The following is a 24438-nucleotide window of genomic DNA, read 5'->3' as shown; positions in this document are numbered from 1 at the left end:
ATTTAAGTTCCCACCACATGGCAGGCACATATGCTTCACACAGTCCCCTCAGAGGATTGGCTCCCACAGACAGGTTCCCAAAAAAGATAACTTGCCTAAGGCCCCACAGCCAGAAGCTGTTTGAGCCTGAATTTGGTTCCAAAGCTCACATGATAGCATAGAGAAGTAAGAATTTAACAGGAAAAACCTCTCATTTTAATAAAAATAATGATAATTATATCTATTATTCATTGAGTGCCAAGCCCAGCCTGGACAAGGTATTGCCATCTGATCAAGCTCCATAGCTGTCACGACCCTTTCACAGATGCATGTCATTTTAACTGCCTCAGAGAAGTTAAGCAGCCCACTCTATGATTCCGGCAATGGGAAATCCTGTAGGAAACCAGGCCTCAGAGGCTGTGGGGGCCATACGCTGCTCCCCTTAGGCCTTTTCAGCAAAGGAAGAGATGGTGACTCAGAATGGGGGCAGTTCCCTGCCAGCTCCCCACATGGATGGGCACTCTCCTCCTTCACAGGGGCAGGTGGCACTGGGCCTGGTAGCCAGAAGGTCTCTCCAGGTGCCCCCTCTCTGCCCCATCCCTGAGGCAGCTCCACCCCAGAGGTGGCCTAGTGGGGCCACACCTGGGCAACTTCACAGGTCTCTGCTTGTATTAATTACAAAGTTCCAAGGCTCACAGCGGGCCCAGGCCCAGGGGTAGGGAGAGAAAGAAGGAAAATGAGCAGAGTTAACCTCCCTGACAACAATGATGACCACCATTCCTAAACACCCTGAGGATTCACTGTTATGGTTCTGGTCACAGATGAGGAAACTGCATTCTGGAAGGAAGTGCTGTCACTTCATGCTGTCCAAATTGTCAAAATCCTTCTCCCAGAGACTGAAGGAACTTCAAAGTGGTGCAGAAGGTGCTCCAGGGAGCTGACGAAGAACATCACAGCCAGTGACAATGCCACTGGTGACGGTAATGATAAAAATAACACCCCACCACCACCACCCCCTGTAATTGAGTCCTTTCTCAGTGCCAGGCAGCAGGTACTTTTACACATTTGCTCATTAAAACTGCACTGGAAACCTATTATTACCCCATTTTACAAAAGGAAAAACTGAGGTGGGCAGATCCTAGCCCATGCCCACAGCAAGGGAAGTGGCAAAAGGAGAATCGAAGCTCAACCTCCACAACCTCTTTTGGTTCCTCCTCTGCCACTGCCGAGCCCCTGAAGGCTCTCACACCCCAGCTGCTGACACTCCAGGCCAGCCCCTTCCCAGCTGCCTGCCCCTGTGGCCCACAAAGATTCACACCAGGGGTAGGATGTTCACCCTTTGGCTGGGAAGGATCTTCCCAAAAAGTGGCTGTGGGAAAAGACTCAGAAAAAGTGTTCTGAAAAGCCTTCTGGCTTCTTGTCCCTTGAGCCCAGCTGTCCCAGGTGGCTCTGCTCTCATCTGGACTGGGTCTCTGGCCCCTGCATGTCCCCAGGATTCTTGAAACCATTTCTACTATGACTGCCAGGTCAGCAATGGGAAATCCAGATGCAACTTGCACGCATTCCTGGAAAGGTACCCACAGCCTTGCAGGGGCCTGAGGCTGACTGCAAATGAAGGCTGGATGGCCTGCTGTTCGCTAAGGCTGGGCACTGGCAGGTGTCAGAGGATGTTCATTACCCAGGCAAGGGGGTGCTGGTCAAATCTGTGCCTCCTGTCACCAAAGCTGGACTTTGGCCCTGCAGATGTGGCCTTACTGGTCCCTGTGCTTGAAGCCCCCACCCACCACCCGATTTCACTTCCTCCCACTCAGCACAGCCTGGCCATGGCCTTCCCTGGAGGTCCCCAGCTGCAAGCAGTGACCTCCTCACCTACATCATTGTGGTCCCGGGAATGGGGAAGAGAAACAGAATGAGGAAATTCAAGAAAAAAGAAGCCGGGCAGGCAGGCAGACCCCCTCCTCAGTTCCTCAAATGCACCCCACTCCGGAAAAAAAGCTCTCCTGCCAGAAGGAGAAAAAGGAGGGGATTTCTGCAGCAGGGATTAAAGGCCTCTGAAATTTCACTGGGCAGGGCTGAGCTACAGGATCCACACTCCTGTGCCGGTCCCAGTGCGGGGGAATTCCCGGGAGCTCCAGTTCAGAGACAGCTCTGGGACTCCTAACCGTGGTAAACCCCCAAGTGGAGGAGGTGGGTGCCTGGTCTGCCCGGCCCACTTGGGTGGTGCAGAAGAGTGGAGAGGGGCTTGGCAGACCACAGGGCCACCCTCTTAAGCCGGAGAGCTCCCCACCAAGGGCTCACTCATTCCCAGACCCAGCTCGACTTTCACTTTCAAGGTAGCTAGCGTGACCTCCTCATGCTGTCACCAGGCACAGGCTGAGGGTCCACTCGCTCCCTCCCAAGGCCGCTCTGGGGTGGCCTGAGGGTGTCGGCGCTGCCCTCCCTCAGCACCCGTGGCCGCCGCAGCTCCCATTACACACCCAGCACGTGTGCGGGTGGGTGGGTGGCGATGTCGCCAGGGAGTGTCGCAGGAGCCAGGGAAGGGTCGCCCTCGCACGCCTCCATCCGAGTGGATGCAGGACAGCTCTGGGGTCGCCCCGGGTGTGCGCGGACTGGGAAGAACCGCGCGAGGGGCCTCCTCACCTCCTCCTCCCCCGCCAGAATCCAGCAGTGGCGCGAGCTTACCTGAGAGGCAGGGACTCGGGGCCCCGCCGGCCCATGGCGACGCTCGACCCCGGACCCTCGAAGTCCCGAGGGGGACGGGCGGGCCCCCGCCCCCGGCGCGTCCTCTCCCGCGCGCCGGCTCTTCACTAGCAGCTCTGAGGAGCGGGGCTCAGGCAGGAAACCCAGGCTCGGAAAATGGCCAGCGCCTCATCATTTCCGCCGCCAGCGCTTGACAGTTGCGGGAGGATGCGCCCCTGGGACGCCACCGGGGAAACTTTCCTGCTGCCGCCGCCGTAGCCACCACGGGCCGCGACAGTCCGGGTGGGCGGCCGGGCGGAGGCAGTGGCCCGAGCCCATGCCGCCCCGCGCCGTTATGTAAAGAGGAACCCGCTGCCAGAGAGGCGTCCGGCGGGGGAGGGCCTCCGCGGGGGCGTGGCCGCGGAGAGCCCCGCCCCTGTCCGCCGCGAGCCGCCTCAGCGACAGGGGCGGGACCTAGAGGAGGAGTCTGACAAGGCTCCGCCCACCAAGCTACACTCCTCGCAGCGGCCCGGGTCCTGGGAGCTCCGGCACGTGCCGCACAGGAGGCGGGGCCTCGACACGACACGCCCACCCAATTTTTCCATCGCGCCACCTAAAGCTGAGGAACCGAGCTGAGGGGCGAGGCTACACAAGGGGGCGGGGCACGGCGGGGAGGGCCGAGCCCCCGGGCCCCTTGGGCTCGCGCCCCTGGCGAATCCTCCCTGCAGCCTTATCTGCACCAGCCCGGCCTGACGGTGCAAGAGCGACGGCTGCTTTCATCAGCTTTCATCCTCGCCGGGGAAGGGGGCCCAGCCCCAACTACCCGCGACGCGGCCGAGGAGACCTGCGAGTCCCCCGCTGCCTTCGGACTCCGTCCACACCCTCAGCGCAGCGGACTTCGCGTTGTGCGGTTGTAGACGTGACCAGCCCCCACCCGGCCACGCGGCCCCTGTCCAGAGCACATCTGCAGCTCCACGAAGGCCACCTGGCCGTGGGTGGCCGCGCCCTGTGGGCCTCCGCGTCTGCGAGCCCCTGCGCCTTACCTTGTCCCTCGGGACTTCATGGGGTGGGGGCCGTGGGGCGCCCCGGTCGGGCGGGGCAGACGGTCGCCCGCCTCCCCGCACAGGCGGAGGGGCCGGAGAAAGTCTGCTCCCAACCCTCCCCGACAGGAAGCCGGCCGCCCACGCCCCCCTCGAGGGCCACTTCAATCCTTCCCAGGCCTCGGGCCACCGCGTGCACAGCCCACCGGGTATTGGGAGGGTGCAATGGGTTCAGGCCTTGGAGCAAGGGCCTAAGCTCCTGCTAACCCGCGAGGTGCGGCTTTGGGAAGGGGGATCCCAGAAAGTGGGGATTTCCAGATTCCAAACAGATGGCCAAGGCAGCTGTTCTGTTGTGGGATCCCTGGAGTCCAACGGCCTTGAAACCACAAAACCGTGAACAAATAAACGAAGGGGACAACTTACAAAATTGACAAAATGGCCAGGCGGTGGAGAATGGGAAGGAGACATCTTGGAGGCGCTAACTTTGTGCTGACAATTCTCCTCACCATGACAAGGAGGCTCCAGGGCATTCCAGGATAAAGGAACAGCAAGTGCAAAGGTCATGCGGTAGGAATATATCATGAGTTGGGGGGAAGCTAAGAGGGCAGTGGTGATATAGGCACTAACCAGTTGGAAAAGCAGCTCCATCACATGGTGTCTTGAACGTCCAGGTGGGGAGTCTGGGAACTGTTTTGAGGGCAGTGGGGAACCCTGGGGATTCTGAGCAGCAGAAGGCCCTATTGGTCTTCGATGCAAGCTCCAAAGTGTGCAGCTGGCAGTCCCAATAGGAAGCAGCAACAGAGGAGGTGCAACAGGGAGGGTAGCTTTCCAGGAAATGTGAACTATTATTGCCTCTTCCTTGTCCTGGGGAGACTGAGGCAAGGGCGAGCAGCCTCTGGCCCACACTCGCAGCTTCTATGTGGCCTATCACTGGGAGTGGCCAGGTAAGCAGCCTGTGCCAAGTGGTTGCTGAAATCTGCCAGCCACAAGCACTTTCCCTCTCGCCGCCCGAAGACAGCTCTGCTGACTTAAATGTGGACTTGTGGTTCTTCCCCTTTTTAATCACGGTTCGGGCCCCCTGGCAGCCTGCCAGATTTGTCGAGGAGGCCCAAATGAACTTCCTTCCGTGCTTCGTTCTTGCTCGGCCCCGCTGGAGCCCAGGTTGATGGTACACTGTGTCCCGCGAGCCAGGCACCGCTCTTTCTCTTTGTCCTTTTCCTTAGACAGGAAGAGGGTTTGCACCCCGTAGCGCGCCCTGCTCGCGGGGAACCCCGCTTCTTGACTGCAAGGGACAGGGTGGCCCCTCCCCCCTCGCAGGGCTGGAGGCCGGGAGGAGAAAGGTTGCTCCAATTCCCACGCTGATTGGTGGCTCCGGAAGCCGGCGAGGCCAGCCTGGGGCCGGTCCAACCGCCCTTCCTTCCTACTGCGAAAGAGGCCGGGGGCCTCCCTGAGGAGCCAGAACCAGGCCAGAATCCGCAGCAGGGCAAGAAATCCACCAAAGTCCATGCTATTAACATTCGTATTAACAATGTTCATACCCACAGTTCACCAGAGCCAGTAACAAATCAGTAATAAATCAACAAAGATCAATGCTAGTCACGTTCATGTTAACTAATTAATATTAAGCTTCTAATAACCATCAATAATGTGAAGACTAGTTTACCAGTCTAATTAATAGCAATAGTTACCGTTAGCTATTATAGGATTAATAGGGAAAATAGAAGCCAGTCAGAGTGGCACACACCTCGAATCCCAGCTCCATGTGAAACTGAGGCAGGAGGAGCTCTGAGCTCAAGGACAGCCTGGGCAACTTCTGTTTCAAAGAAGAAAAGGAAAAAAAATTAAAAGGGTTCAAGGTGTAGCTCAGCATTCCTGTGCTGAATCTGCATTACTAGAGAGTAAAAAGTGAAGCCAAGTGACCATAGGATATTAGCAATAATTCACAATAACAAGGGACTGGTGTAGGATTATAAACAATAACATAGGGGCTGGGGATGCAGAGTGCATACTTAACATGCTTAATCATGTGTTCAGCTCAGCCAAAAATATGTAACAAAAATAAAATAATCTATTTTAATAGCAATAAATATAATTTTATATTTAACAATAGGATAATAAATATAAAATAGCAGTAGACTAGGCCTAAGGGTAACAATAATAAAGTAATGTCATTGAGCACTTGAGATGTGGCCAGTGATAGAATTTTTGGTGCGGCTAAAAAGATAGAAATATGAAATAAAAGTGGCCTTTATTTTTATCTTTTTCCTTTTTATCGGTACTGGGGATCAAACTCACGACTGCCTGCTTGCAAGGAAGGCGCTTATGCTGCTGAGCTAAATCCCCAGCCCCAAGTGGCCTTTAAGAAAGCGGAGAGAGAACCTCCGACCACTGGGTCTGGCTTTTTCTCTGCTGGGCACGTGGTGTGGGGGCACATATGTAGCTTAGGTTTGGGGTGGTGCCTAAGGGGCATTAGTGATGCACAGGTAGCCCATTGGAATTCATTTCCCAATTGCCTAGGGGCGGGGAAGGTGACCTTCCCTCCACCTCCCAGCCTCCCACCACCACTGCAGTGTCCCATTTAGGGCAAAATCCTTTCAGCCAGCATTGTTAAAGAACCGAACCTGTAGCCAGGCATGGTGGCACACGCCTGTAATCCCAGTACTCAAGAGGCTGAAACAGGAGGATCCTCATGACTTCACACTCAGCCTGTACTATGTAGTGAGTTCAAAATCAACCTGAACTACATGGTGAGACCCTGCCTCAACAACAGCAACCACAAAATTATCCCCAGGAGCCAGGGTCACAGTTCAGTGGCAGAGCGCTTCTGCCTGGTGTGCAAGCACCTGGCTTTGATCCCCAGTGCCACGTACATGGTCTCCAAGCTCTTACACTTCTCTTATAAAGGCAGAGCTAAACACACACACACACACCTGCACTCGTGGCTAACAAATAGGACAGGACAGAACTGATACCATGTGACTTCAGAGACAAAGTTCTCAGAGGCACAGTGGTTTCTTGTTCTGTCTGGAACTCATCCACTCGGAGAAGCCAGCCACCATACCAGGAGCCCACTCCAGGAACTGTGAGCAGAGGCCTGCAGGATGAGGAACCGGGGCCTCTGGCCACTAGCTGGCAAGAGCAGCTCCATGATGCACCATCTTGGAAGTGGACCATGCAGCCTCAGCCCTTTTATTCAGACAATTTCATGAGACCATTTAAGCCTCAGCTTGAACCAAGCTTTGCTTGGCTGGGTGTGATGGGGCAGGCTGTAATCATACTCTGAGAGGCTGAGACAAGAGGATTGCAAGCTTGGGCCCACCCTGGGTAACTCAAAAATACTTTTTTAAAGGGCTGAGAGGAACTCATTGCAAGTGCCTTGAGTTTGGTGCTTAGTACCTCAAAGCAAAAAGACAAAAGCTCTGTGCCTGAATGAATCCTAAGACCATATGAGATAATAAAGGTTGGCTTCTTTTAAGCCACTCAGTGTGGGAGTAACTTGTTATGCAGCAGGGGCTAATGAATACAGAGCTCACAAAGGCTCTGGGATGTCCAGGCCAATCTACCCTTCTCCATGAGCAAGTCCAGCTGGGATGGGGAGGGTTCAGGAAAGGGTAGTTTGGCTTAAGCCTGGCTAACAGGTTTGCCCAGGCCAGAAGAGAATTACATAACTAGGGCCTTCCTCTTTTTCTCTAGGCGGTCTCACAGCTCCCAAGCCAGAATCCTGGGCTGGGATCTAATCTGCTGAGCTCAGGTGCTGGGCAGTGTCTGCTCCCTCTGCTTCCTTCCTTCCGGGTGGCCTGGGTTCCGTTTTTGGCCCTCTCAGTGCCTTCTTTGGCTCTAAAATTGTCACAAGTCCTTGCCCTGGAAGAGGATAAGTCTTTGCCTTCCATTTCTCAGGTGAGGAGACTGAGGCACAGAGCAGTGGTGTGCCCAAGGCCACATAGCTTGCCAGCAAGTGACTGAAGCAACTGACTGGAGAGCCACCCCTTGTGCCACACTGATAATAATTCAGACAGTAATAGCAGAATCAACAAGTTATTTGGGGAGGTGGGGAATTAGTTAGGGTCTCACTATGTAGGTCAGGCTGGCCTCAAACTGGCAGGGATCCTCCTGCCTCAGCCTCCTTAGTGTTGGGATTATAGGAGTGTGCCATCACTCCTGGCTAACAACTAATTAGGACATGATGTGCCTGGCATTGTTTGGAGAACTTTGCTGATTTATGATTTCCTTTGCCCATTGGGCAAAGGACACAGTTGTATGAAGGAGACAACACTGTTTCTCCTCCCTCTGCCAGAGAAGGAAACTGAGGCACGGGGTGGTGGCGTGACATGCCCAAGTCAGAGGGCTGTAAGTGGCCTAGCAGGGATTCGCACCCAGGCTGCAGAGTTCGGATCTCAACCCTGGCAGCGGCGCACTGCCCCCCTCCAAACTCCTGACCCGCTGGGGAGCTGCCAGCCGCCCCCTCTTCCGCCAGCGGCAGAATCTGGCTTCTGAGGGAAGTGACTCAGTGGCCTGAGGCCCCGCAGATAATTACTCACTTCCAATCCCGGTAATTAAAGGGCCTAATAGCTCCATAGAGGGCGAACAATCCCGGGACTGCAGTCGTCCCCGCCCGTCAGGCCCGGCGCGGCCACGCGCTTCCGGGGCCGCCGCTCCGCTTGGTCAGGCCGGCAGCGGGATGAATGGGAATCTGGCGCCCCCTGGTGGCGTCCTGGGGGTGCGGGCGGAAGCCGGCCGCGAGAGCTGTAAGCGCGCAGGCTGGTCCCTTCCCTCCCACCTGGCTCCCACAAGCCTTCCCCAGCCTTCCAGATCCGGTGGTGGGCGCCTCTGATCGGCCGCTGAATGACAACCGAGGCCGAGGACGAGGGCCTGGCTTAATTCCTGGCTTCTCCCTTTATTGTTGGGGCACCTTGGACAAGTGATGCGAGCTTCAAATCCTCATCTGCAGCCATCCCAGCACCCAAGGCAGGCTGAAGGAGGAGGGTCCCAGGTTTGAGCCCTACTTGCAGTGTAGTCTCCAAGGGGTGAGGAGATGCAGCTCACAAATCTGCATCTGTAAAATGGGCAGAATGTAGTTTTTAAAAAGTTAATGCACGTAGAGCGCCCCTGTTACACAGTAAGTGCTCAATAAATGTCGTCTACTATTATACAATTAGCAACTATTCCCAAGGCACAAATCTGATGTGTCATGTCTTTTCTTCATTCTGAACGGTCCATGCATGGCTCCCTCTTCCCCCTTTTTTGAGACAGGGTCTCACCATGTAGGCCAAGATGCCCTTGAACGTGTAGAAATTGAAATACTCCTGCCTCAGGCTCCCCAGTCCTGGGATTATGGCTATCCACCACAATCGGCTCTTGGTTACTTCTTGTATTCTGAAAAATGGATTAATAAAAGTTTGATGATTCCCTCCCTGTGTGCACTGAAACGTTAAAACTGTTAGCTAAAGGTATAGATCCAGGCAAATGGCACATGAGTACTCTAACAAACTGTGTCCCACTGACTTCCGCAGCAGCACCGAGTGTTCCCAGCAGGTAAAAGATGGAAACAGTGCAAATGTGACATCAGCACATAAATGGAATATTACTCAGCCCTAAAGACGTTGGGAGCCTGTGTGCAAACAAACACACAGTAGTTGCCACATGCAGCACGTGGAGGAAGCCTGAGAGTATGCTAAGAAGAGCTGACAGGCAGACCACTTATACAACACCGAATGGGGAAGGGTCCAGGTTCAGGCCCAGCCTCACTGCAGTGCAGACTCACTGGCTACATGGGGAGGGGTGCAGGTTCGAGGCCACTGATCCCTGCCAGCCTCAGGCAGGGTCTGGGGCTGTGGGAAGGGGTGGTGGCCCAAGAGGAAGGCGACAGTGCTCAGAGTGGCAGTGCATTTGGTGGGGTGAAAAGCCAGAAAAGAGGTTACAGGTGACCAAGCAGTGGGGACTTTAAGGACAGTCACAGCTGATGGTGAAGGCTGCACCCTCTGTGGGACCCTCAGGGGGTTCTGGGTCATTAATCACCAGGATGAAAGGGATTATCTGAGAGCCCAGGCACCTGAGTCACTTCCCTTAAGAAATCTAATTTTGTTTCTTTTACGACAAAATCTCACTATGTAATTCAGGCTAGCCTCGAACTCATGGTGATCCTCCTGCCTCAGCCTCCTGAGTACTGGTGCCACCATGCCCGGCTTTTTCAGAAACCTGGACTCCAGTCCCTTGCTCCTCCTGACCTTCGACTGGGCTCAGGTTGGGTGGCCAGAGCTGTCAGCCACAGCTATATCTGGCTGTGTGACCCTAAGCAAGTCACTTCTCTCTCTGAGGCAGCAGGGGCCATTGGCACAGGCAGGAGGAGGGAGGGAAGTACTTGGCACTGCTTTCAGAAGCAGAAGCTGATGGCAGAGATGGGCGTCCATCCTGCTGTCCTCAAGCTGGACTCCATTTGCTCTGAGGTTACATCCTGAGAATGGGGGCTCGGGTCCCAGTTTCCCCATTTGCTCTTTTTTTTTTTTTTTTTTTTTTTTTTGCTGGGGGGACCAGAAATTCAACTGAGGACCGTAGGCTTGCCAGGCAGGCGCTGTATCTCACCTCCACACAGTCCCTGGGACCGATCCTTCTGCCCCCACCCCAGTGATTGCTTCAGAGAGTCAGGTGACCTCAAGAGACCCATAAAGCGCGGGAGGGACAGTCCAGTATGAAGCTATCTCACTGCACTGGGCTTAGAGCTGGGAGCATAGGATCCCAGAGCTTTGGGAAACCCACTGCTGCCTGAGAACGGGACCGGAGCAAAACGAGCCTGGGGGCAGAGAAACTGAGTCAGATGCCGCTGCCCCAGCACCAACCCGGCCTCAGTGGAAGCCGGCTCTCAGCTCCCGGCAGCAGTCAGCCAATCCCCTTCACAACGGCCAAACAGCACCAATGGGCCCGCTTTGCACTGTGCGCCCCAAGGTCCCCTCTGGCCTCTTCTATCTGACACCAGTTCTGTTTGAGTCCATCGGGCCTGAGGAAAACAGTGAGTGTGACAGATGTGACAGGAGACAGGCCAGCGGCAGAGAATTCCTCAGGAGAGAGTAAGTCAGGAAAGGACAGGAGCTCCCTGAATCCTTCTGACAACCCCTCCACCCTCATTTTCCAGGTGAGGAAACAGGCTCAGGTGAAGTGACTGCCCCAGCTCACTCCAGTTCTGAGCTGGGACGTGAATCTAGTCTAGCACCAAAACGCCTCCTCTTTTAGAACCTTTTACTCCTGGAGTACTTTTTTATTCCACCATGACCAGCCTGTGTCCTGGGGTTGGGACAAAGTGGTGCTCCCTAAATATGGATGGACTGAAAGACTGGGGAGATGAGTGGCGGGGGTGGGAGGGTTGCTGGCCTTCCTGCAAGAGGTGACTATTGGGGAGGGTGACATCGGGGCAGGAAGGGTGCAGGAAGAAATTGTCGCAGAGGCCCATAGACATGTAACGGTCCACAGTGCAGTGCATTCTGGGGATGGCAGGAGGACAGGCGGCCAATGCTAAGTGGACAGAGGCTCTAGGGTGGCTGGAGCCCAGGACTGATGCTCAAGAGGCAGAGCCTGGACCTGGTCCTCGGGCAGTGGGGGGCAGGGTGAGGTTTTGGCAGGGGTGCTGCTGTCACCCATGTCCCAGATGTTCTGTGAGGAGCCTTCAGGCCACTCCCAGAGAACAAATGTGGGGATTGGGGTGTCTGAGTGGAACCCGAAAGGATACCATTGCTGCTGACCATTGCAGGAGACAATCATGGCCCAGGATGGGGAAGTGCGGCAGAGATGGAGAAGTGATGGATTCCAGACGCGGTTCAGAGGTAAAAACCATCAGGAGCTGGTGACGGCGGCCACAGCCCAGTTCTGGCTCCCAAGTTCCCCTTTCGGTGCTCTGACTCACCATCCCTTCCCCATACCTTTTGTGTCCCCAGCCACAGAGACGCCCGATGAGGCCTGGGAGCCGAACAGTGGCCCCAGGTCCGCGTGGCCAGGTAGACAAACTGAATGCAGGTTGTCTGGACAAAGCCAGGAAGGAGACAGAGGGCCGGACGCAGGCAAAGCATGAATGGGCCCTGGGGACGCCGGGGAGGGAATAATGCCGGCACACAGGGCCACACGTTTGGTTCCTCCCCAGAAATGTCCAGAAAGGGCAAATCCAGGGACAGAAAATAGCCTGGTGTTCCCCGGGCCGGGACAAAGGGGAACTATTAGGGGATGCTCAAGGGTACAGGGTCTCCATTTGCAGTGATAAAAGTGTCTTGGGACTACGTGAGGTGTGGTGGTAGACACCCATAATGCCAGGACTGCGGGGCCTGAGGCAGGAGAACCGCCACAAGTTCCAGGCCAGCTGTGTAGGCACTGTGAGTTCAAGCACAGTCTCAACTAATCCCCTCAAACCCCCTCCCCAGATCTGGAAACTAAATAGAAGTGATATTTATTTATTTATTACACTACTGAGCATCAAGCCCAGGGGCTCCGTCTCACTGACCTACATCCCCACCCCATTTTATTTCTTAATTTTTAAGATAGGGTCTGGCTATGCATCTGAGGAAGACCTCAAATCTGTGATCCTCCTGCCTCAGCCTTCTAAGCAGCTGGGACTGTAACGGTATGTAACTGTGAATTGGTAGATTGATAGCATTATGGGTGTACTGAATGCCACAGAGCTGTCTGCTTTAAGAGTTAACTTTTTTTTATTGTATTGGGAATCAAACTCAGGACCTTGCGTTTGACAGGCAGGCACTATGCCATCCCCGGCCCAACCAGTTAATTTTTATGTGCTTCTTCATATCAGTTTCAATAAATGAATAATGACCCCCCCCCCCCGCAGGTCCCTCCCCACACACACACACACACAAAGGCATCGAAATTGGGCTGATTTGGGGCATTTCCAATGACCCAGACTCAGAAACCTGGGGGATTGTTCCCACAGCAAGGCCCATGTGTCCATGTGTAGGTGCTGCTTTTCCCTTGGCAGCATCTAGATCTCTGGCAATGCTACCTTCCTTGGGCAGAGAAGGAGGTGACTGCAGGTTGAGCTTGATCCGGGGTCTCTTCAAGCATTTCTTGGGGCTGCCTGTGTTTTCTGCCGGCTCCTCCTCTAATGAGGCAGACTGAGTACCATTGGCTTGGCCTAGGTCACATGTCTATCCCTGGACCAATCATCATGGCCATGGGTGGAGACTATAAGGAGACTTTCCTGGGACTTGTCTCTTTCAGAGAGTTTATATTTAATCCCCTGGAAAAGTTATTGGAATTCCAATAAAGAATTTCAATCTTGGGGCTGAGGATTTAGCTCAGCGGCATAAGCACCTGCCTTGCAAGCAGGTGGTCGTGAGTTCGATCCCCGGTATGGATAAAAATGAAAAAGACAAAAAAAAAAAAAAAGAAAAAAAAAAAAAGAATTTCAATCTACCACCTGCAGTGCAACCTACAGTGAGAATAACGACATTAAGGCATATTTATAGTTATGGGGAGCCAAATAGGTCCTAAATCCAGCCAAGATGGTGGTTCATGGGAATGAAGGCCTGGAGCCTAACCCAGATTTTATTTATTGATGAAGAAGGGAGTGGCCTGACGATGAGTAACTGTGAGAATGATGGGAGATATGTGAGTGCTGTGAGCTGGGCTAGGGAGGGGACCTGAAATCACTTTTGCCACACGCAGAGAGAAAGATATGAAGCAGGACTAATCTATATAACCAAATTGAGGGAATATCTAATGTTTTGGGGTCAGTGCTTCAGCTCTGATGTAAACTTTTCCACCTTGGGAAGTCAGAGCCTCTTATCTCAAGGCTCAGTCCCAGCCGACAGCACTGGAACCATGGCTCTTCACTCCGCTTGCTCAACCATATTTTTGGGGAGTCTCAGGGTGGGGAAACATAACTGTAAGATTACACAACAGCACCTCAGCCGGCTCTATTTACATTGCCTAAAGCCAACTGAAGGGAGAAGGAATTGGCCTGGCCAGCCCTGCACATGTCAGCACATGGAGATAGGGCCAGGTTTAGTCAAAACGGACATAATTGCTCTTTATTCAAGGAGAGTCGTCCAGGCAGTCCTCCCACCCAGGGGGACCCTGTAGATTCTTCCTATGAAACCTCGAACCTCCAGGGGACACATGAAGCTGGCATGTGGTACACTCTGGGATGCTGAAGGAGGAAGATTACAAATTTGAGCCCAGAGATCCTGCCTCAAATTAAGAAATAAGAGCTGGGGTTGTAGCTCAGTGCTAGGGCCATGAGAGTAACAACAGCAATAAAACCAGACTGTGATCTCCAGGAGCAGAGTAAAGCCCAAGGCAGAAAGGGACTTCCCCAAGATATACATCCCAGGGGCTGGGATTTAGCTCAGTGGCATAAGCGCCTGCCTTGCAAGCTCACAGTTGTGCGTTCCATCCCCCATACCAAAAAAAAAAAAAAAAAAAAAAAAAAAAGGTTACACATCCCAGAGTCCCAGGCTCATCTCCTCCTGCCTGAGGGTCAGAGGCCCCAGGGCCTTCTCTTGCTCAGTATAGGGCTTTTGTTGCTGTCTGCACAGTGGAGTGGTGAAACAGGCCTTGGGAGCAGAAAGTATAGGAATCTCAGTAGGGACAGCCTCTGCTAGGAAAGCCACACTCAAAGTCAAGCAAAGTGGCACAGTCTTGTGATTCCAGCACACTAGGAGGCTGAAGCAGGAGGGATCACAAATTGAAGCCCAACCTGGGCAATTAGCAAGCCCATAGCAAAAAAAAAAAAAAAAAGCTTGAGATGTAGCTCAGCGCAAAAGTCCTGGGTTCAGTTCAGAGTACAGGGGAAAAAAATTCAAACAACGCTGCCTGAAAACAATTCCCACTGAGGGATAAAATCTGCTGAGTCCACTTTATATATGGTGCTTGTCGTTGTTTCGCAGGAGGCAAAAGAAGCCTCAGAATTGAAGACCTGACTCCAAGGTGGATTAAGCCTAGTGGGACTCGTCCTCAGCCTAATTCTAGATCTTTCTCCTCTCCGAGGCATGAGGTTGGACTGCCTGGCATCTTTTACATTTAGTGCAGTCTTGTGTGTCTGTCCTGTGGTTAGCTTTATTTCAACAAATCACAATATTCCGGGAACTAGGGTTATTTTTCACATGGAGCTGAGCATTGTTAAATTGGCTAAATCTAGCAACCCCAGCCAGAAGCAAGCCTAGAACTTCAGAATGAGGCCTCTCCTAGGACCCCAGGGCTTTTTCCTGGCCAATCGACACCACAGTGTTAGCCTGCACTGGGTGATCTGGGGTCAAATCCTCAGACTTGCTGGAACAGATCCTTGGGGACGCCTGACCCCGTCTCGGTCCCTTTAAGAATGGTTTCGGGGCTGCCTCACAGGGGGCGTGCCGAGGCGAAGCCGACCAATCGGAGGGTGGGAAACCGCGGGGGCGGGCCCTGCGCGGGCGGGCCGGGGAGGGTTAAAGGGGCGCGCGCAGGGGTCCCGGACTGTCCCGCCGCCCCGCCTGCTTGCATCCCTGAGGCGCCTTCCCGCGGCCGCGCGGCCGGCCGCCCGGAGACAAAGCGCCGCTGCTACCGAGTGTGTCGTGGGCCATGGCCCGGTCGCCCCTCGGCCCCCCGCCTCCCGTTCCGCCACCGCCCTAGGCCTTCGCGCGAGGTAAGGCCCGCGAGGCGGGGGACGCGGGCCGTGGTCAGGCCCGCGGCGACCCCTGGCCGCCTGCAGGGCGCGCTGCTGGGAACCTGCCTTCCCCGGCGGGCGGGCGACCCCGGCCGGTGGACCTCTTCCGCACCCCGTGAGGGACTCCCCGGACGAGCACTCCTCTTGGAGCCCCATTCTGCCTTGATCTCCCCATGGGCGCTCAGGCTGCTCCTCCAGGAATTCGGGGGCTCCCACACGAGGCACGAAGGGGACGGCCGCAGCCCGCACCTGCATTACAGCCGCCGCGGAGGGGCTGCCTGGAGCCCAGACGTCTGTCCTAGCGTCCTTGGGGTCCCTGCTGGTCTGCGCTGGACGGCGGCTCTGCGGGTGCTGGGAACATGTTTTTCAGCTTGCGCCCGACACACCCTCTCCCACGCCCACTTTGGGGGACTCTCGGGTCAGTTGGACTCATCCTTAGGGCTCGTGGTTTTGGCTTTTTCCTTCCTTGAAGTGAACAGCAATGCCATGCCTCGATTTCCCCTCGACCCGGGGCCAGCCGTTTCCTGGAGCCCTGGGCTAACAACTCACCTCTCTTGACAGCACCTTTCCTGAATGCTCGCTACCTGTCAGACAGTTTGCAGAACGACTCTTCAGGATTAACCGAGGGGAACGGATGTCCATGGTTCTCCCTGTGTAGATGCAGCTGTAAAAACCTCAGCCAGAGCAGCTAATATTTTTCAGTACCTTTTCCCTAGTTTGCCTGTGGGATGTCCTTAGTTTAGCCTGTTGAAAATCCTCTTCACAGCAGATGAGGAAACTGAGGCTTGGGAAGGTGATGTAACTCATCCAAGGTCCTCCAGGCCAGACAGCTGAGGCCCACAGCTGGGTGGGTGGGGCAGCCCAGTTTTCTGCGTGACTGTAGGTGTTGAATCAGCAGCGGTGCCTGTGCTGTGTGGCTGCACTGGCAGCGTCGGACTCTGAACTCGCTGGAAAGCAGCACCAGGAGATAAGGCAGGCAGGACTAGGGACTCCCAGCTTGCCTGTCCTTTTCTTGCCCACCAGTAAGAGGCAGGGGCTACAGCACAGCTAGGACTGGTGTTGACTGGTGACCTTGGATCAGGTTGGCCCCAGCTGGATAGCAGGGAGAGGAGAGCTGCTGGGCACCAGAGAAGTTGCTCCTCCTTAGTCTTAATAGGGTGGGGTGACCCCAAGATCAGTCCCTTTGGGGCTGTTTACTTGGCCAATTACCTGAGAGCTAAGAGATAAACACGATTTCTCCCATAGGTATCTGCACCTCTCATCTGGAAGCTGGTGGGGCTCAGAGGGACCCCCGCCCTCCTGCAGCAGAGGAAATGACACTGGTAATCTTGGGTTGGGAGACAGGAGGGTGTCGGGCATTCCCTGGTGGCGCAGTTGGGGCTGCTTCATGAGGAGTGGCGGCTGGGCTGAGACGAGGACAAGGCCTGGCCGCACAAGGGCATGACAGCAGGGAGGAGCCCTGAGATGGGCCGGTGCCTGGCACATCTGATGGAGGCTGGGGTGGCTAGAGCTGAAGAGCAAGGGACGCTAGAGTCACCTGGCCTTAGTGACTGGATCTGGGGGCTGAGGCAGGGTGCACTAGAAGGAGCGTCCGGACATCACATGCCTTGACCAGGTACTGTCATGATCCTGTTCTCCAGCAGTGGGATGAGAGGCCCAGAGAGGCCCACAGCTTGCACAGGGCCACCCAGCCTGGAGACTGCAGAGCTGCCCCTTGAACTGAGTGCAGCTGGAGCTGGGCAGAAGGCGGCCTGCAAGGTAGGCGGGGAAACAGGCAGGTGGGGCAAGAGGTACCTGGGAGAAATGGGGTCAGGGTCCATGTGGGTGTCAGTTAGGGGAGAGGGAATGCGTGAAGGAGAAATTGTGGCTCAGGGAGGGACAGCTTCCTGTTGAAGTTACGCAGCTCAAGGAAGGAAGCACTTTGGGCCTTCAGTGTGTCAGGCCTCAGCCTGGACCAGTTGATTGCAACCGCAACCCACATCGCCCCTGCCAGGGTGGAACTGCCCAGGCTGGTGGCACGAGGTGGCAATTGGCCCTCCGCCCTGGGTCTGCTGGCCTGGCTGGCCTCATTTGTGTGCTCCCGGGGGAGCCACCACCCTGACTTATTCCAGATTATTTCCAAACAGTTTTGCTTCACAGCTGCCCTCATTTTCCCCTCTCACCATCTTCTCACTCCACTTCAGCCCCACTGGCCTCAAGGTGCCCCATGAGCACACCAACCAGCAGGTTCCTGCTGCAGGGCCTTTGCACATGCCATTCCCACTGCCTCACACTGCTCCTCCAGATGCCTGGGGCTCCCTCCTTCCCTTGAGTGTCCATTACTGCTCCTTTCAGCTGCACTAGTGTGTCAGCACCAGGAGGGTGAGCCCTGGCCATCTGGTTTATAGCTGGGTCCTTGGTGTCTGGAGCCACCCTGACACACAACAGGCACTTAGTATCTGACAGGAAGTTCCTCCAGCTCTGGAGTAGATTCCCATCGTGTCCCTGTTTAATGATGGAGAAACCAGAGTTTGTTCCAGGGTTCTGGTTCCTCCGGTGGTGGAAATTGCGCTGCCAGTGATGAGGCTGGGGTTGAATTTCACCTCTGCCCAACGTGCTTTGTGATCTTGGGCAAATGCCTGCCAGCCCTGTGCCTGTTTCCTCATCTGTCCTAGTGGGGTTAGGCCAGTTTCCTGGGCACCACGGTTTGCTGTGAGACTTGAGTGCATATGTTACATAGGTAGCCTGCAGTGGGAATGCCTCACATTCTTTTGGGGGACTCGGGCCAGTAGGGGGCATTATGAAGTTGCTTCTGGGGCCAGGCCGACTCAGGTTTGAGTACTTGTTTGAGAAAGCGTCTCACTATGTAGTTCAGGCAGACCTCCACCTCCCGGTGTAGCCCAGGCTGGCCTCTGACCAGATTTTGGTAACCCTCCTGCCTCAGCCTCCCGAGTGCTGGGATTACAGGCATCCTCACCTCACCAGCACCTTTTTTCTGCTTCTTAGGAGCTGTGTGAGCTCTCTATGCTGCCTCCCTCTCTGGGGCACAGTTTCCTTCCTTGTGAAAAGGGTTGATAAGAGCAGCTGGGAAGGTCACGTGAATAACTTGCTGTTGGGGGGGTTGGGGACAGGCGCTGCCACCATGAAGCTGAACGAGCGCAGCCTGGCCTTCTACGCGACGTGCGACGCGCCGGTGGACCATGCGGGTTTCCTGCACAAGAAGGGCGGAAGGCACGCTGCCTCGCACCGCCGCTGGTTCGTGCTGCGCGGCAACATGCTCTTCTACTTCGAGGGCCCGGGCAGCCGCGAGCCGCTGGGCGTCATCGTGCTGGAGGGCTGCACCGTGGAGCTGGTGGAGGCGGCCGAGGAGTTCGCCTTCGCCGTGCGCTTCGCGGGGGCGCACGCGCGCTGCTACGCGCTGGCGGCCGAGAGCCAGGCGGCGCTGGAGGGCTGGGTGAAGGCGCTGTCGCGCGCCAGCTTCCACTACCTGCGCCTGGTGGTGCGCGAGCTGGAGCAGCAGCTGGCGGCCATGCGCGGCCCAGAGGGTGCCGATGACAACGGCGGTGCTGTTAAGGCCCTGCACCCGCGGCCCAGAGAGAACGGCTGCTGCTCCGCCGTGTGGAGCGCGGAGCCCCCCGCCACCGGCCAGCACAGACCCCCGATACCGCCCCGCCGCAGGGCCTCGACGCCCGACAGACCACTGGACTCGGCGCCCTTTGCGCAGCTGCACGACTGGTACGGACAGGAGGTCCGAGCGCTCAGGGTCCAGTGGCTTGGGGGCCGCGGCCTGCCCTGAAATCGCCCGGGTCCCTGGGGGCAGCCTCAGTCCCGTATGCCTGGCCCCAAAGCTCTGCCCCAGGAACAGTGGTCAAGGCCACCCCAAGGCCCCGATCTGCGGTTTCAGGGGATTCAAGCTCTGGGAAGATGCCCATCTGCCCATCGTAGGACTCCAAAGACCCAGCAGTGAGGCAACCATTGTGTCTGATTCCGAGAGAATCCTGGCCTGGAGGCACTCAGGAAGCCTGACTTCTGGTTTCTAGGACACTGAGCCCCAGGCCTGGGCTGGGTACCCTGCAGGCCTCCTGCTGGCTGCAGGCCTGAGCCAGCCTGACAAGAACCTGTGGCTTAGTCCCTGCCCTGCTGCCAGGCCCTGGCTCTGGGTGGGGACAGGGTGGGCACTCAGCACCCTTACCTGGCCTGACCTTTGCTTCCTGCACCTGCCCCAGAGTGGCCCGCCCACTTTCCACTTTGAAGGCATTGGTGGGGACAGTGACCCAGAGGCAGGCACAAGTTTATAGTGTGTGGCCAGGTAGCTCTCTGCTCCCCAGGGCTCCCGGAACAGCCAAGGAAAGACTTTGCCCAGGCTAGCAGCCCTCCTGGGCTTTTGGCCACTCCCTGGCCACTCCTCTGTCCCCAGCCTCAGCCTGGGGCGGGGCCTCCGGGAGATTGGCTGCTTGGAAGGAGTCTAGGTGCTGCCTGAGGGGCAGAGAGGAGGTGGCTGCAGTGCTGTTGGGAGTCCCAAAGCCCCTTCTGGCTCCTGCCAGTCACCTTTGTGACACCCCAGCAATCCCCTGGGGACACTGGGATTGCTTTGTCTCCAGCCTGGCGTGACCTCACTCACCACAGTGCCCCACAGCTCTTCATCCAGGTTGAGCCCCAGGGGTTGGGACACTCCAGCCTCCCCTGGGTCCTGTGACGTTTACAGTCCTCACTGCCCCACACTGGGGAACCCCCTACCCCCACCTCAACTTTACTCATGGTGATGACACACTCAGCCCCTGCCCCTTCTGTTTTTGGAGGCCCTGAGGTTTCTGCCTGCAGTCAAGGGCCCCCAGCTCTCTGCTGGCTCGGTGGGCTGGGGCTGGGCTGCTGAGTTCAGTTTGAAATATGTAGGTGTGCTTTCTCGGGGCAGCAGGGCTCTCAGCTCTGCTGGGTGCTGGATGGCAGGACTGGCACCCTGGCCATCCTGGCTAGCTGGTGACGCAGAGGCCCCGAAGCTCTGAGCTGCCCTGGCACCTGCAGGGCCAGGCTCCCCTGGTCATCTTCCCTCCAGCAGCCCAGCTTCCTCCCCACAGAGGCTGCTGGCGTCAGGTACAGTTCCCCAGGCCTGCATGTGGATGGTGGTGGCAGCTCTTGTGCAGGGACTCTGGGGCACGGGAGGCCCTACTGGGGCAGCTCAGGGCCAAGCTGTAGATGCACATTTAAAGGTACAGCAGGCCCCACCTCCCCGGTGGAGGTGGGAATGTGCCCCTCCTGCAGAGCACACAGGTGGGGTCACACTGCCTCTGCTGTTAGGTGCCAGAGAGGTGGCAGCCTGGGAGGGGGTGCAAGGGCTAAAATAAACATGTTTTGTCAAACAGTGCCTGTCTTCTGTGACTGCCATCAAAACCCCTGCTGAGGTGGGCATGGTGACATAAGTCTATAATCCCAAGTCTGGGAGGGAGGCTGAGGCAGGAGGACGTAAGTTTGAGACCACCCTGGGTACCTTAGTGACTTAAACAGATTGTCTCAAAAATTTTAAAAGGCTGGGAATATAGCTCATTGTAAAGGCCCTGAACTCAACTCCCAGTACAAAAACCCCTCAAATAACAAAATCTTGGACTAATTTGGTGGCAGAGCCTACAGCAGACCTTCTAAGGGACTCTTATGACTGATCCTGGGTCAGACTTGATCTTACAACCTTGTATGCTCCTCAGGGCAGGTGCTGCCCCATTGTATGGATGAGGAAACTGAGACTCTGGTTACAGAGGCTACACAGGCTAGGCTTGTGCCCAGAATACACAGCTAGAAAACAGCAGAGCAGGAGTAAAACTGGGATCCTATGGAGAGTGGAGAGAAGACTTCCAAGTCAACTGTGAGCTGGGCATGGTGGCACACCTACAATCTCAGCACTTGAGGCTAAGGCAGGAGGATCATAAGTTTGAGGCCAGCCTGGGCTACACAGTGAGGCCCTGTCTCAAAAACAAACCCCAAAACCTCAGCTTGGGGAATTGTGCCACTTACATGCTGAGTAATTCTTCCCATCTGGTGGGACCATAGCTGACGGCTGCTGGGGAAGTGGCTCCCTAAACAGGCTGAGTCAGGGTGCTGCCTGTGGTGCTGGTGACCACAGCAGTCGCAGGGCACAGGACACTGAGTGGGGAGACACTGGGAGAGAGACAGCTGCAAGATAGAGGGTCAAAACCTGTACCAGGCTTCCGCCAGCCAATGTGTGCCTATTACCTCCTGGCCCAGGGGAGGTGTTCCCGGGAAACTGTGTGGTCGGAGGAATATTCTGAGAAGCCACTTGGGGCAGAGGGTGAGACCCTCAAGAGAGAGACACAGGTCAGCGGTTACGACTCCCTGCCAACATCCATCCACCCTGCACGATTAGTCCAGTTTAGCTGGTGATGTTGCTGGTGTTTGACTTACAGGCACTGGCTAAACTTTAGCTACCAAAGATAATTTTGTCCCATAAGATGCGAGAAGGGTCTTCTTGCTTTTGAAAAGAGGCACAATAAAGAGCTCTTTATTTTTCTCTGGCAGGGAATTATACCTGTGATGCTTGGAGCTGTGGCAGCTATCTTGTAGTCATGAAGTACGCCATACGAAAGAAAATGCCACACCTGAGCTTGGCACATACTTGAAAATGGTCTTGAACTGCTGTGGAGTGGATCTGGGAACATGTCCTACATCTTATTCCACGTAATAAATGTCTCTGTTTGAAGCTGTGTGCAGGATTAGTTACTAAAAGGCTCCCTCAACTGGGTGTGGTGGCACACACCTGTAATCTCAACACCTGGAGACTGAGGCAGGAGGACTGCTGGGAGTTCAAGGTCAGCCTAAGCTGCAAAGTGAGTTCAAGACCAGCCTCAATGGCATAGCTAAACCTTGTCTCACAAAAAAAAAAAAAAAGGCTTCCTCCTGTGAAGACTGAATAAATACTAAATGAACACTACGTCCCCATGTGACCCTGCTCTGTGTATGTTCCCACCTGCTCTGAGGTGAGGTCTGGTGCTAGCTGGCCCCCCTCCCACCACACATTCTGTGATGTGCAGTCTGCCCCAGTGTCTACAGTCTCAGCGTCCACTGGGGGTGAAATCCACACAGCTTGAAGCTCAGCAGTGGAGTTCTGCATTTTTTTTTAATTGGTACCGGGGATCAAACTCACGACCGCCTGCTTGCAAGGCAGGTACTTATGCCGCTGAGCTAAATCCCCAGCCCCGAGTTCTGCATTTTTTGTTGAAGGCTTTTAGGTGGGTCCATGAGAAAATACCTGCAAATTATTTGCAATCCAGGAAAGCACTGGAATGTAGAGAATATAGGGAACTCCAAACAATGCAAGAAGAAAGCAACCTGAGTTGTAAAAATGGGCCAAGATAAACTGAGTCTGAGGGCTGGGGATTTAGCTCAGCAGCATAAGCGCCTGCCTTGCAAGTGTGTGGTCGTAAGTTCGATCTCCAGTACCAATAAAAACAAAAAAGACAAAAAAAGAAAAAAATAAATAAACTGAGTCTGGTGGTGCACATCGATAATCCCAACACTCTGGGAGGCTAAGGCAGGGGGATTTAAAGTTTGTGGGCAGTCTAGACAACTTAGCAACTCTGTCTCAAAATCAAAAATAAAAAGAGGGCTGGGGGTGTACAATCCCTAGCGCAAAAACAGAAACAAAAAAAACTGCGTTACCACCTCATGGCCCTTAGGACGGCTGCTGTGGCCACAGCAGAGTAAGTCATGATGCGAGGCTGTGGAGAGACAGCACGCAAAGCTGAGGCGACCGTGGAGCACGGTCTGGCAGGTCCTACAGTGACCTGTTCACTCACGTTCACTGCAGTGTTGTTCACAACAGCCACAAAGTGGAAGCAGTGCCAGTGACCACTGAGCCACAGGTGGTGGACACGGACAGGTCTGCACACATGGTGGAATAACACTCAGCCCTAAAGAGGAAGGAAAGGCTGACACGGGCCGCACGTGGATGGCCTTCTGGAACAATCCTACCAAGAGGAGGGGCAGCTGACAGGGCTGGGGTAGCACATGGGAAGAGGCTGCTTCGTGGGTACTGAACTGGGGTTAAGGTATACAGTGCTGTGGACACGGCGATGATGGTCACCTGTTACAGACGCACTCAGTACCACAGTGCTGTTCAGAATGGGCAAGGGGGCTGGGCTGGACGTGGTGGTGCACACCAGGAGTCCTAGCACTCAGGAGGCTGAGGCAGGAGGATCATCACAAGTGGGAGGTCTGCTTGGGCTACATAGTGAGTTCAAGACCAGCATAAACTGAATACTCTGTCTCTAAAAAAACAAAAAAGGAATTAAAAAAAAAAAAAAGAGGCCCTGGCTGGTGGAGGAGTTGCTGGTGCACTAAAGTTGGGACCAACAAAGCTATTATTTCCCCCTTCTCTCTTTTTTGAGGCAGGGCCCTTTCCCTCTTAGTTGCCCAGGCAGAACTCAAACTTTTTTTTTGTCTTTTTCCTTTTTATCAGTACCGGGGATTGAACTCGCAACTGCCTGCTTACAAGGCAGGCACTTATGCCGCTGGGCTAAATCCCCAGCCCCAGAACTCAAACTTTGAATCCTCCTGCCTCAGCCTTCCAGGTAGCTGGGATTAAAGGGGTGCGGCACTGTGCCTGGCTTCACCCCACCGCTCCCTCAGCTCCCACAGTTCTCCCCTGACTACAGCTACCTGGACAAGAGTTGGCATGACTCTTACAAGTTGGAAGATGAGCCAGCTGGGGTGCTGAGAGTGTTGAGCTGGGGCACAGAGACTAAGGTATCTTCGGGCACTGAACAGACGCTGTGGCCAGCGAGGCAGCCACACTAGGACGGTCAGGATGTAAGGAGTGAGAACACACAGGTGCAGAGAGGCGTCCCCCATCTTCACAGGCCGTACCCACACCTGTCACTGGGCTGCAAGTTCTTTCAACCCAAGAGTTCCTGGGGGGATGAGACACACTGTTCTGAGCTCTCCTCTCCCTCTCATGTTTTGCCAGAGCCCATACTGGGTTTACCTGGGGCACAGCAAATGCAGTGCAGATCCCTGGACCTGGCTCCAGGAATTCTGGGGCAGGGCTTCGGAAAAGCTCTTTTCTTTCCTTGTAGTACTCGAATCTGAACTCAGCCCTTCCATTCCCTGACATTATTCCTTATG

At 55.2% G+C, this 24438-nt stretch overlaps 3 protein-coding genes across 4 annotated transcripts in view; 1 reads left to right on the top strand and 2 right to left on the bottom strand.

The window, feature by feature from the left end:
- Positions 1 to 5461, bottom strand: part of Sh2b3 (SH2B adaptor protein 3) — a 33316-nt gene extending 27855 nt beyond the window's left edge. The window contains exon 1 of one of the 2 annotated variants that reach the window (XM_063225642.1): positions 5443 to 5461. In XM_063225642.1, the coding sequence (XP_063081712.1) occupies positions 5443 to 5460 (18 nt within the window). In that variant the 5' untranslated portion in view covers position 5461. Of the gene's footprint in view, positions 1 to 2661; positions 3064 to 5442 lie in introns of those variants that run through there. The other variant, XM_003462937.5, reaches the window with a different exon arrangement.
- A 6662-nt stretch (positions 5462 to 12123) lies between these two features.
- On the bottom strand, positions 12124 to 16976 carry LOC134470624 (collagen alpha-1(I) chain-like). Its single transcript, XM_063225644.1, has 2 exons — positions 15880 to 16976; positions 12124 to 15681 (listed from the first exon to the last, which is right to left on the bottom strand). The coding sequence occupies exons 1-2, from the start codon at positions 15970 to 15972 to the stop codon at positions 15004 to 15006; spliced, it is 771 nt and encodes a 256-aa protein (XP_063081714.1). The 5' UTR covers positions 15973 to 16976; the 3' UTR covers positions 12124 to 15003.
- Positions 16387 to 20666, top strand: Pheta1 (PH domain containing endocytic trafficking adaptor 1). The gene is made up of 4 exons (XM_063225645.1): positions 16387 to 16411; positions 16576 to 16652; positions 16971 to 17088; positions 18441 to 20666. The coding sequence occupies exon 4, from the start codon at positions 18452 to 18454 to the stop codon at positions 19103 to 19105; it is 654 nt and encodes a 217-aa protein (XP_063081715.1). The 5' UTR covers positions 16387 to 16411; positions 16576 to 16652; positions 16971 to 17088; positions 18441 to 18451; the 3' UTR covers positions 19106 to 20666.
- Positions 20667 to 24438: the final 3772 nt, after the last annotated feature.

This window comes from Cavia porcellus, unplaced genomic scaffold, assembly GCF_034190915.1.
Source record: "Cavia porcellus strain 051 isolate PalLab524CR breed Dunkin Hartley unplaced genomic scaffold, mCavPor4.1 scaffold_16, whole genome shotgun sequence".
Classification (NCBI taxonomy): Eukaryota; Metazoa; Chordata; class Mammalia; order Rodentia; family Caviidae; genus Cavia; species Cavia porcellus.
The sequence above is the reverse complement of the archived record's forward strand: the minus strand, read 5'-3'. Positions and strand labels throughout refer to the sequence as shown.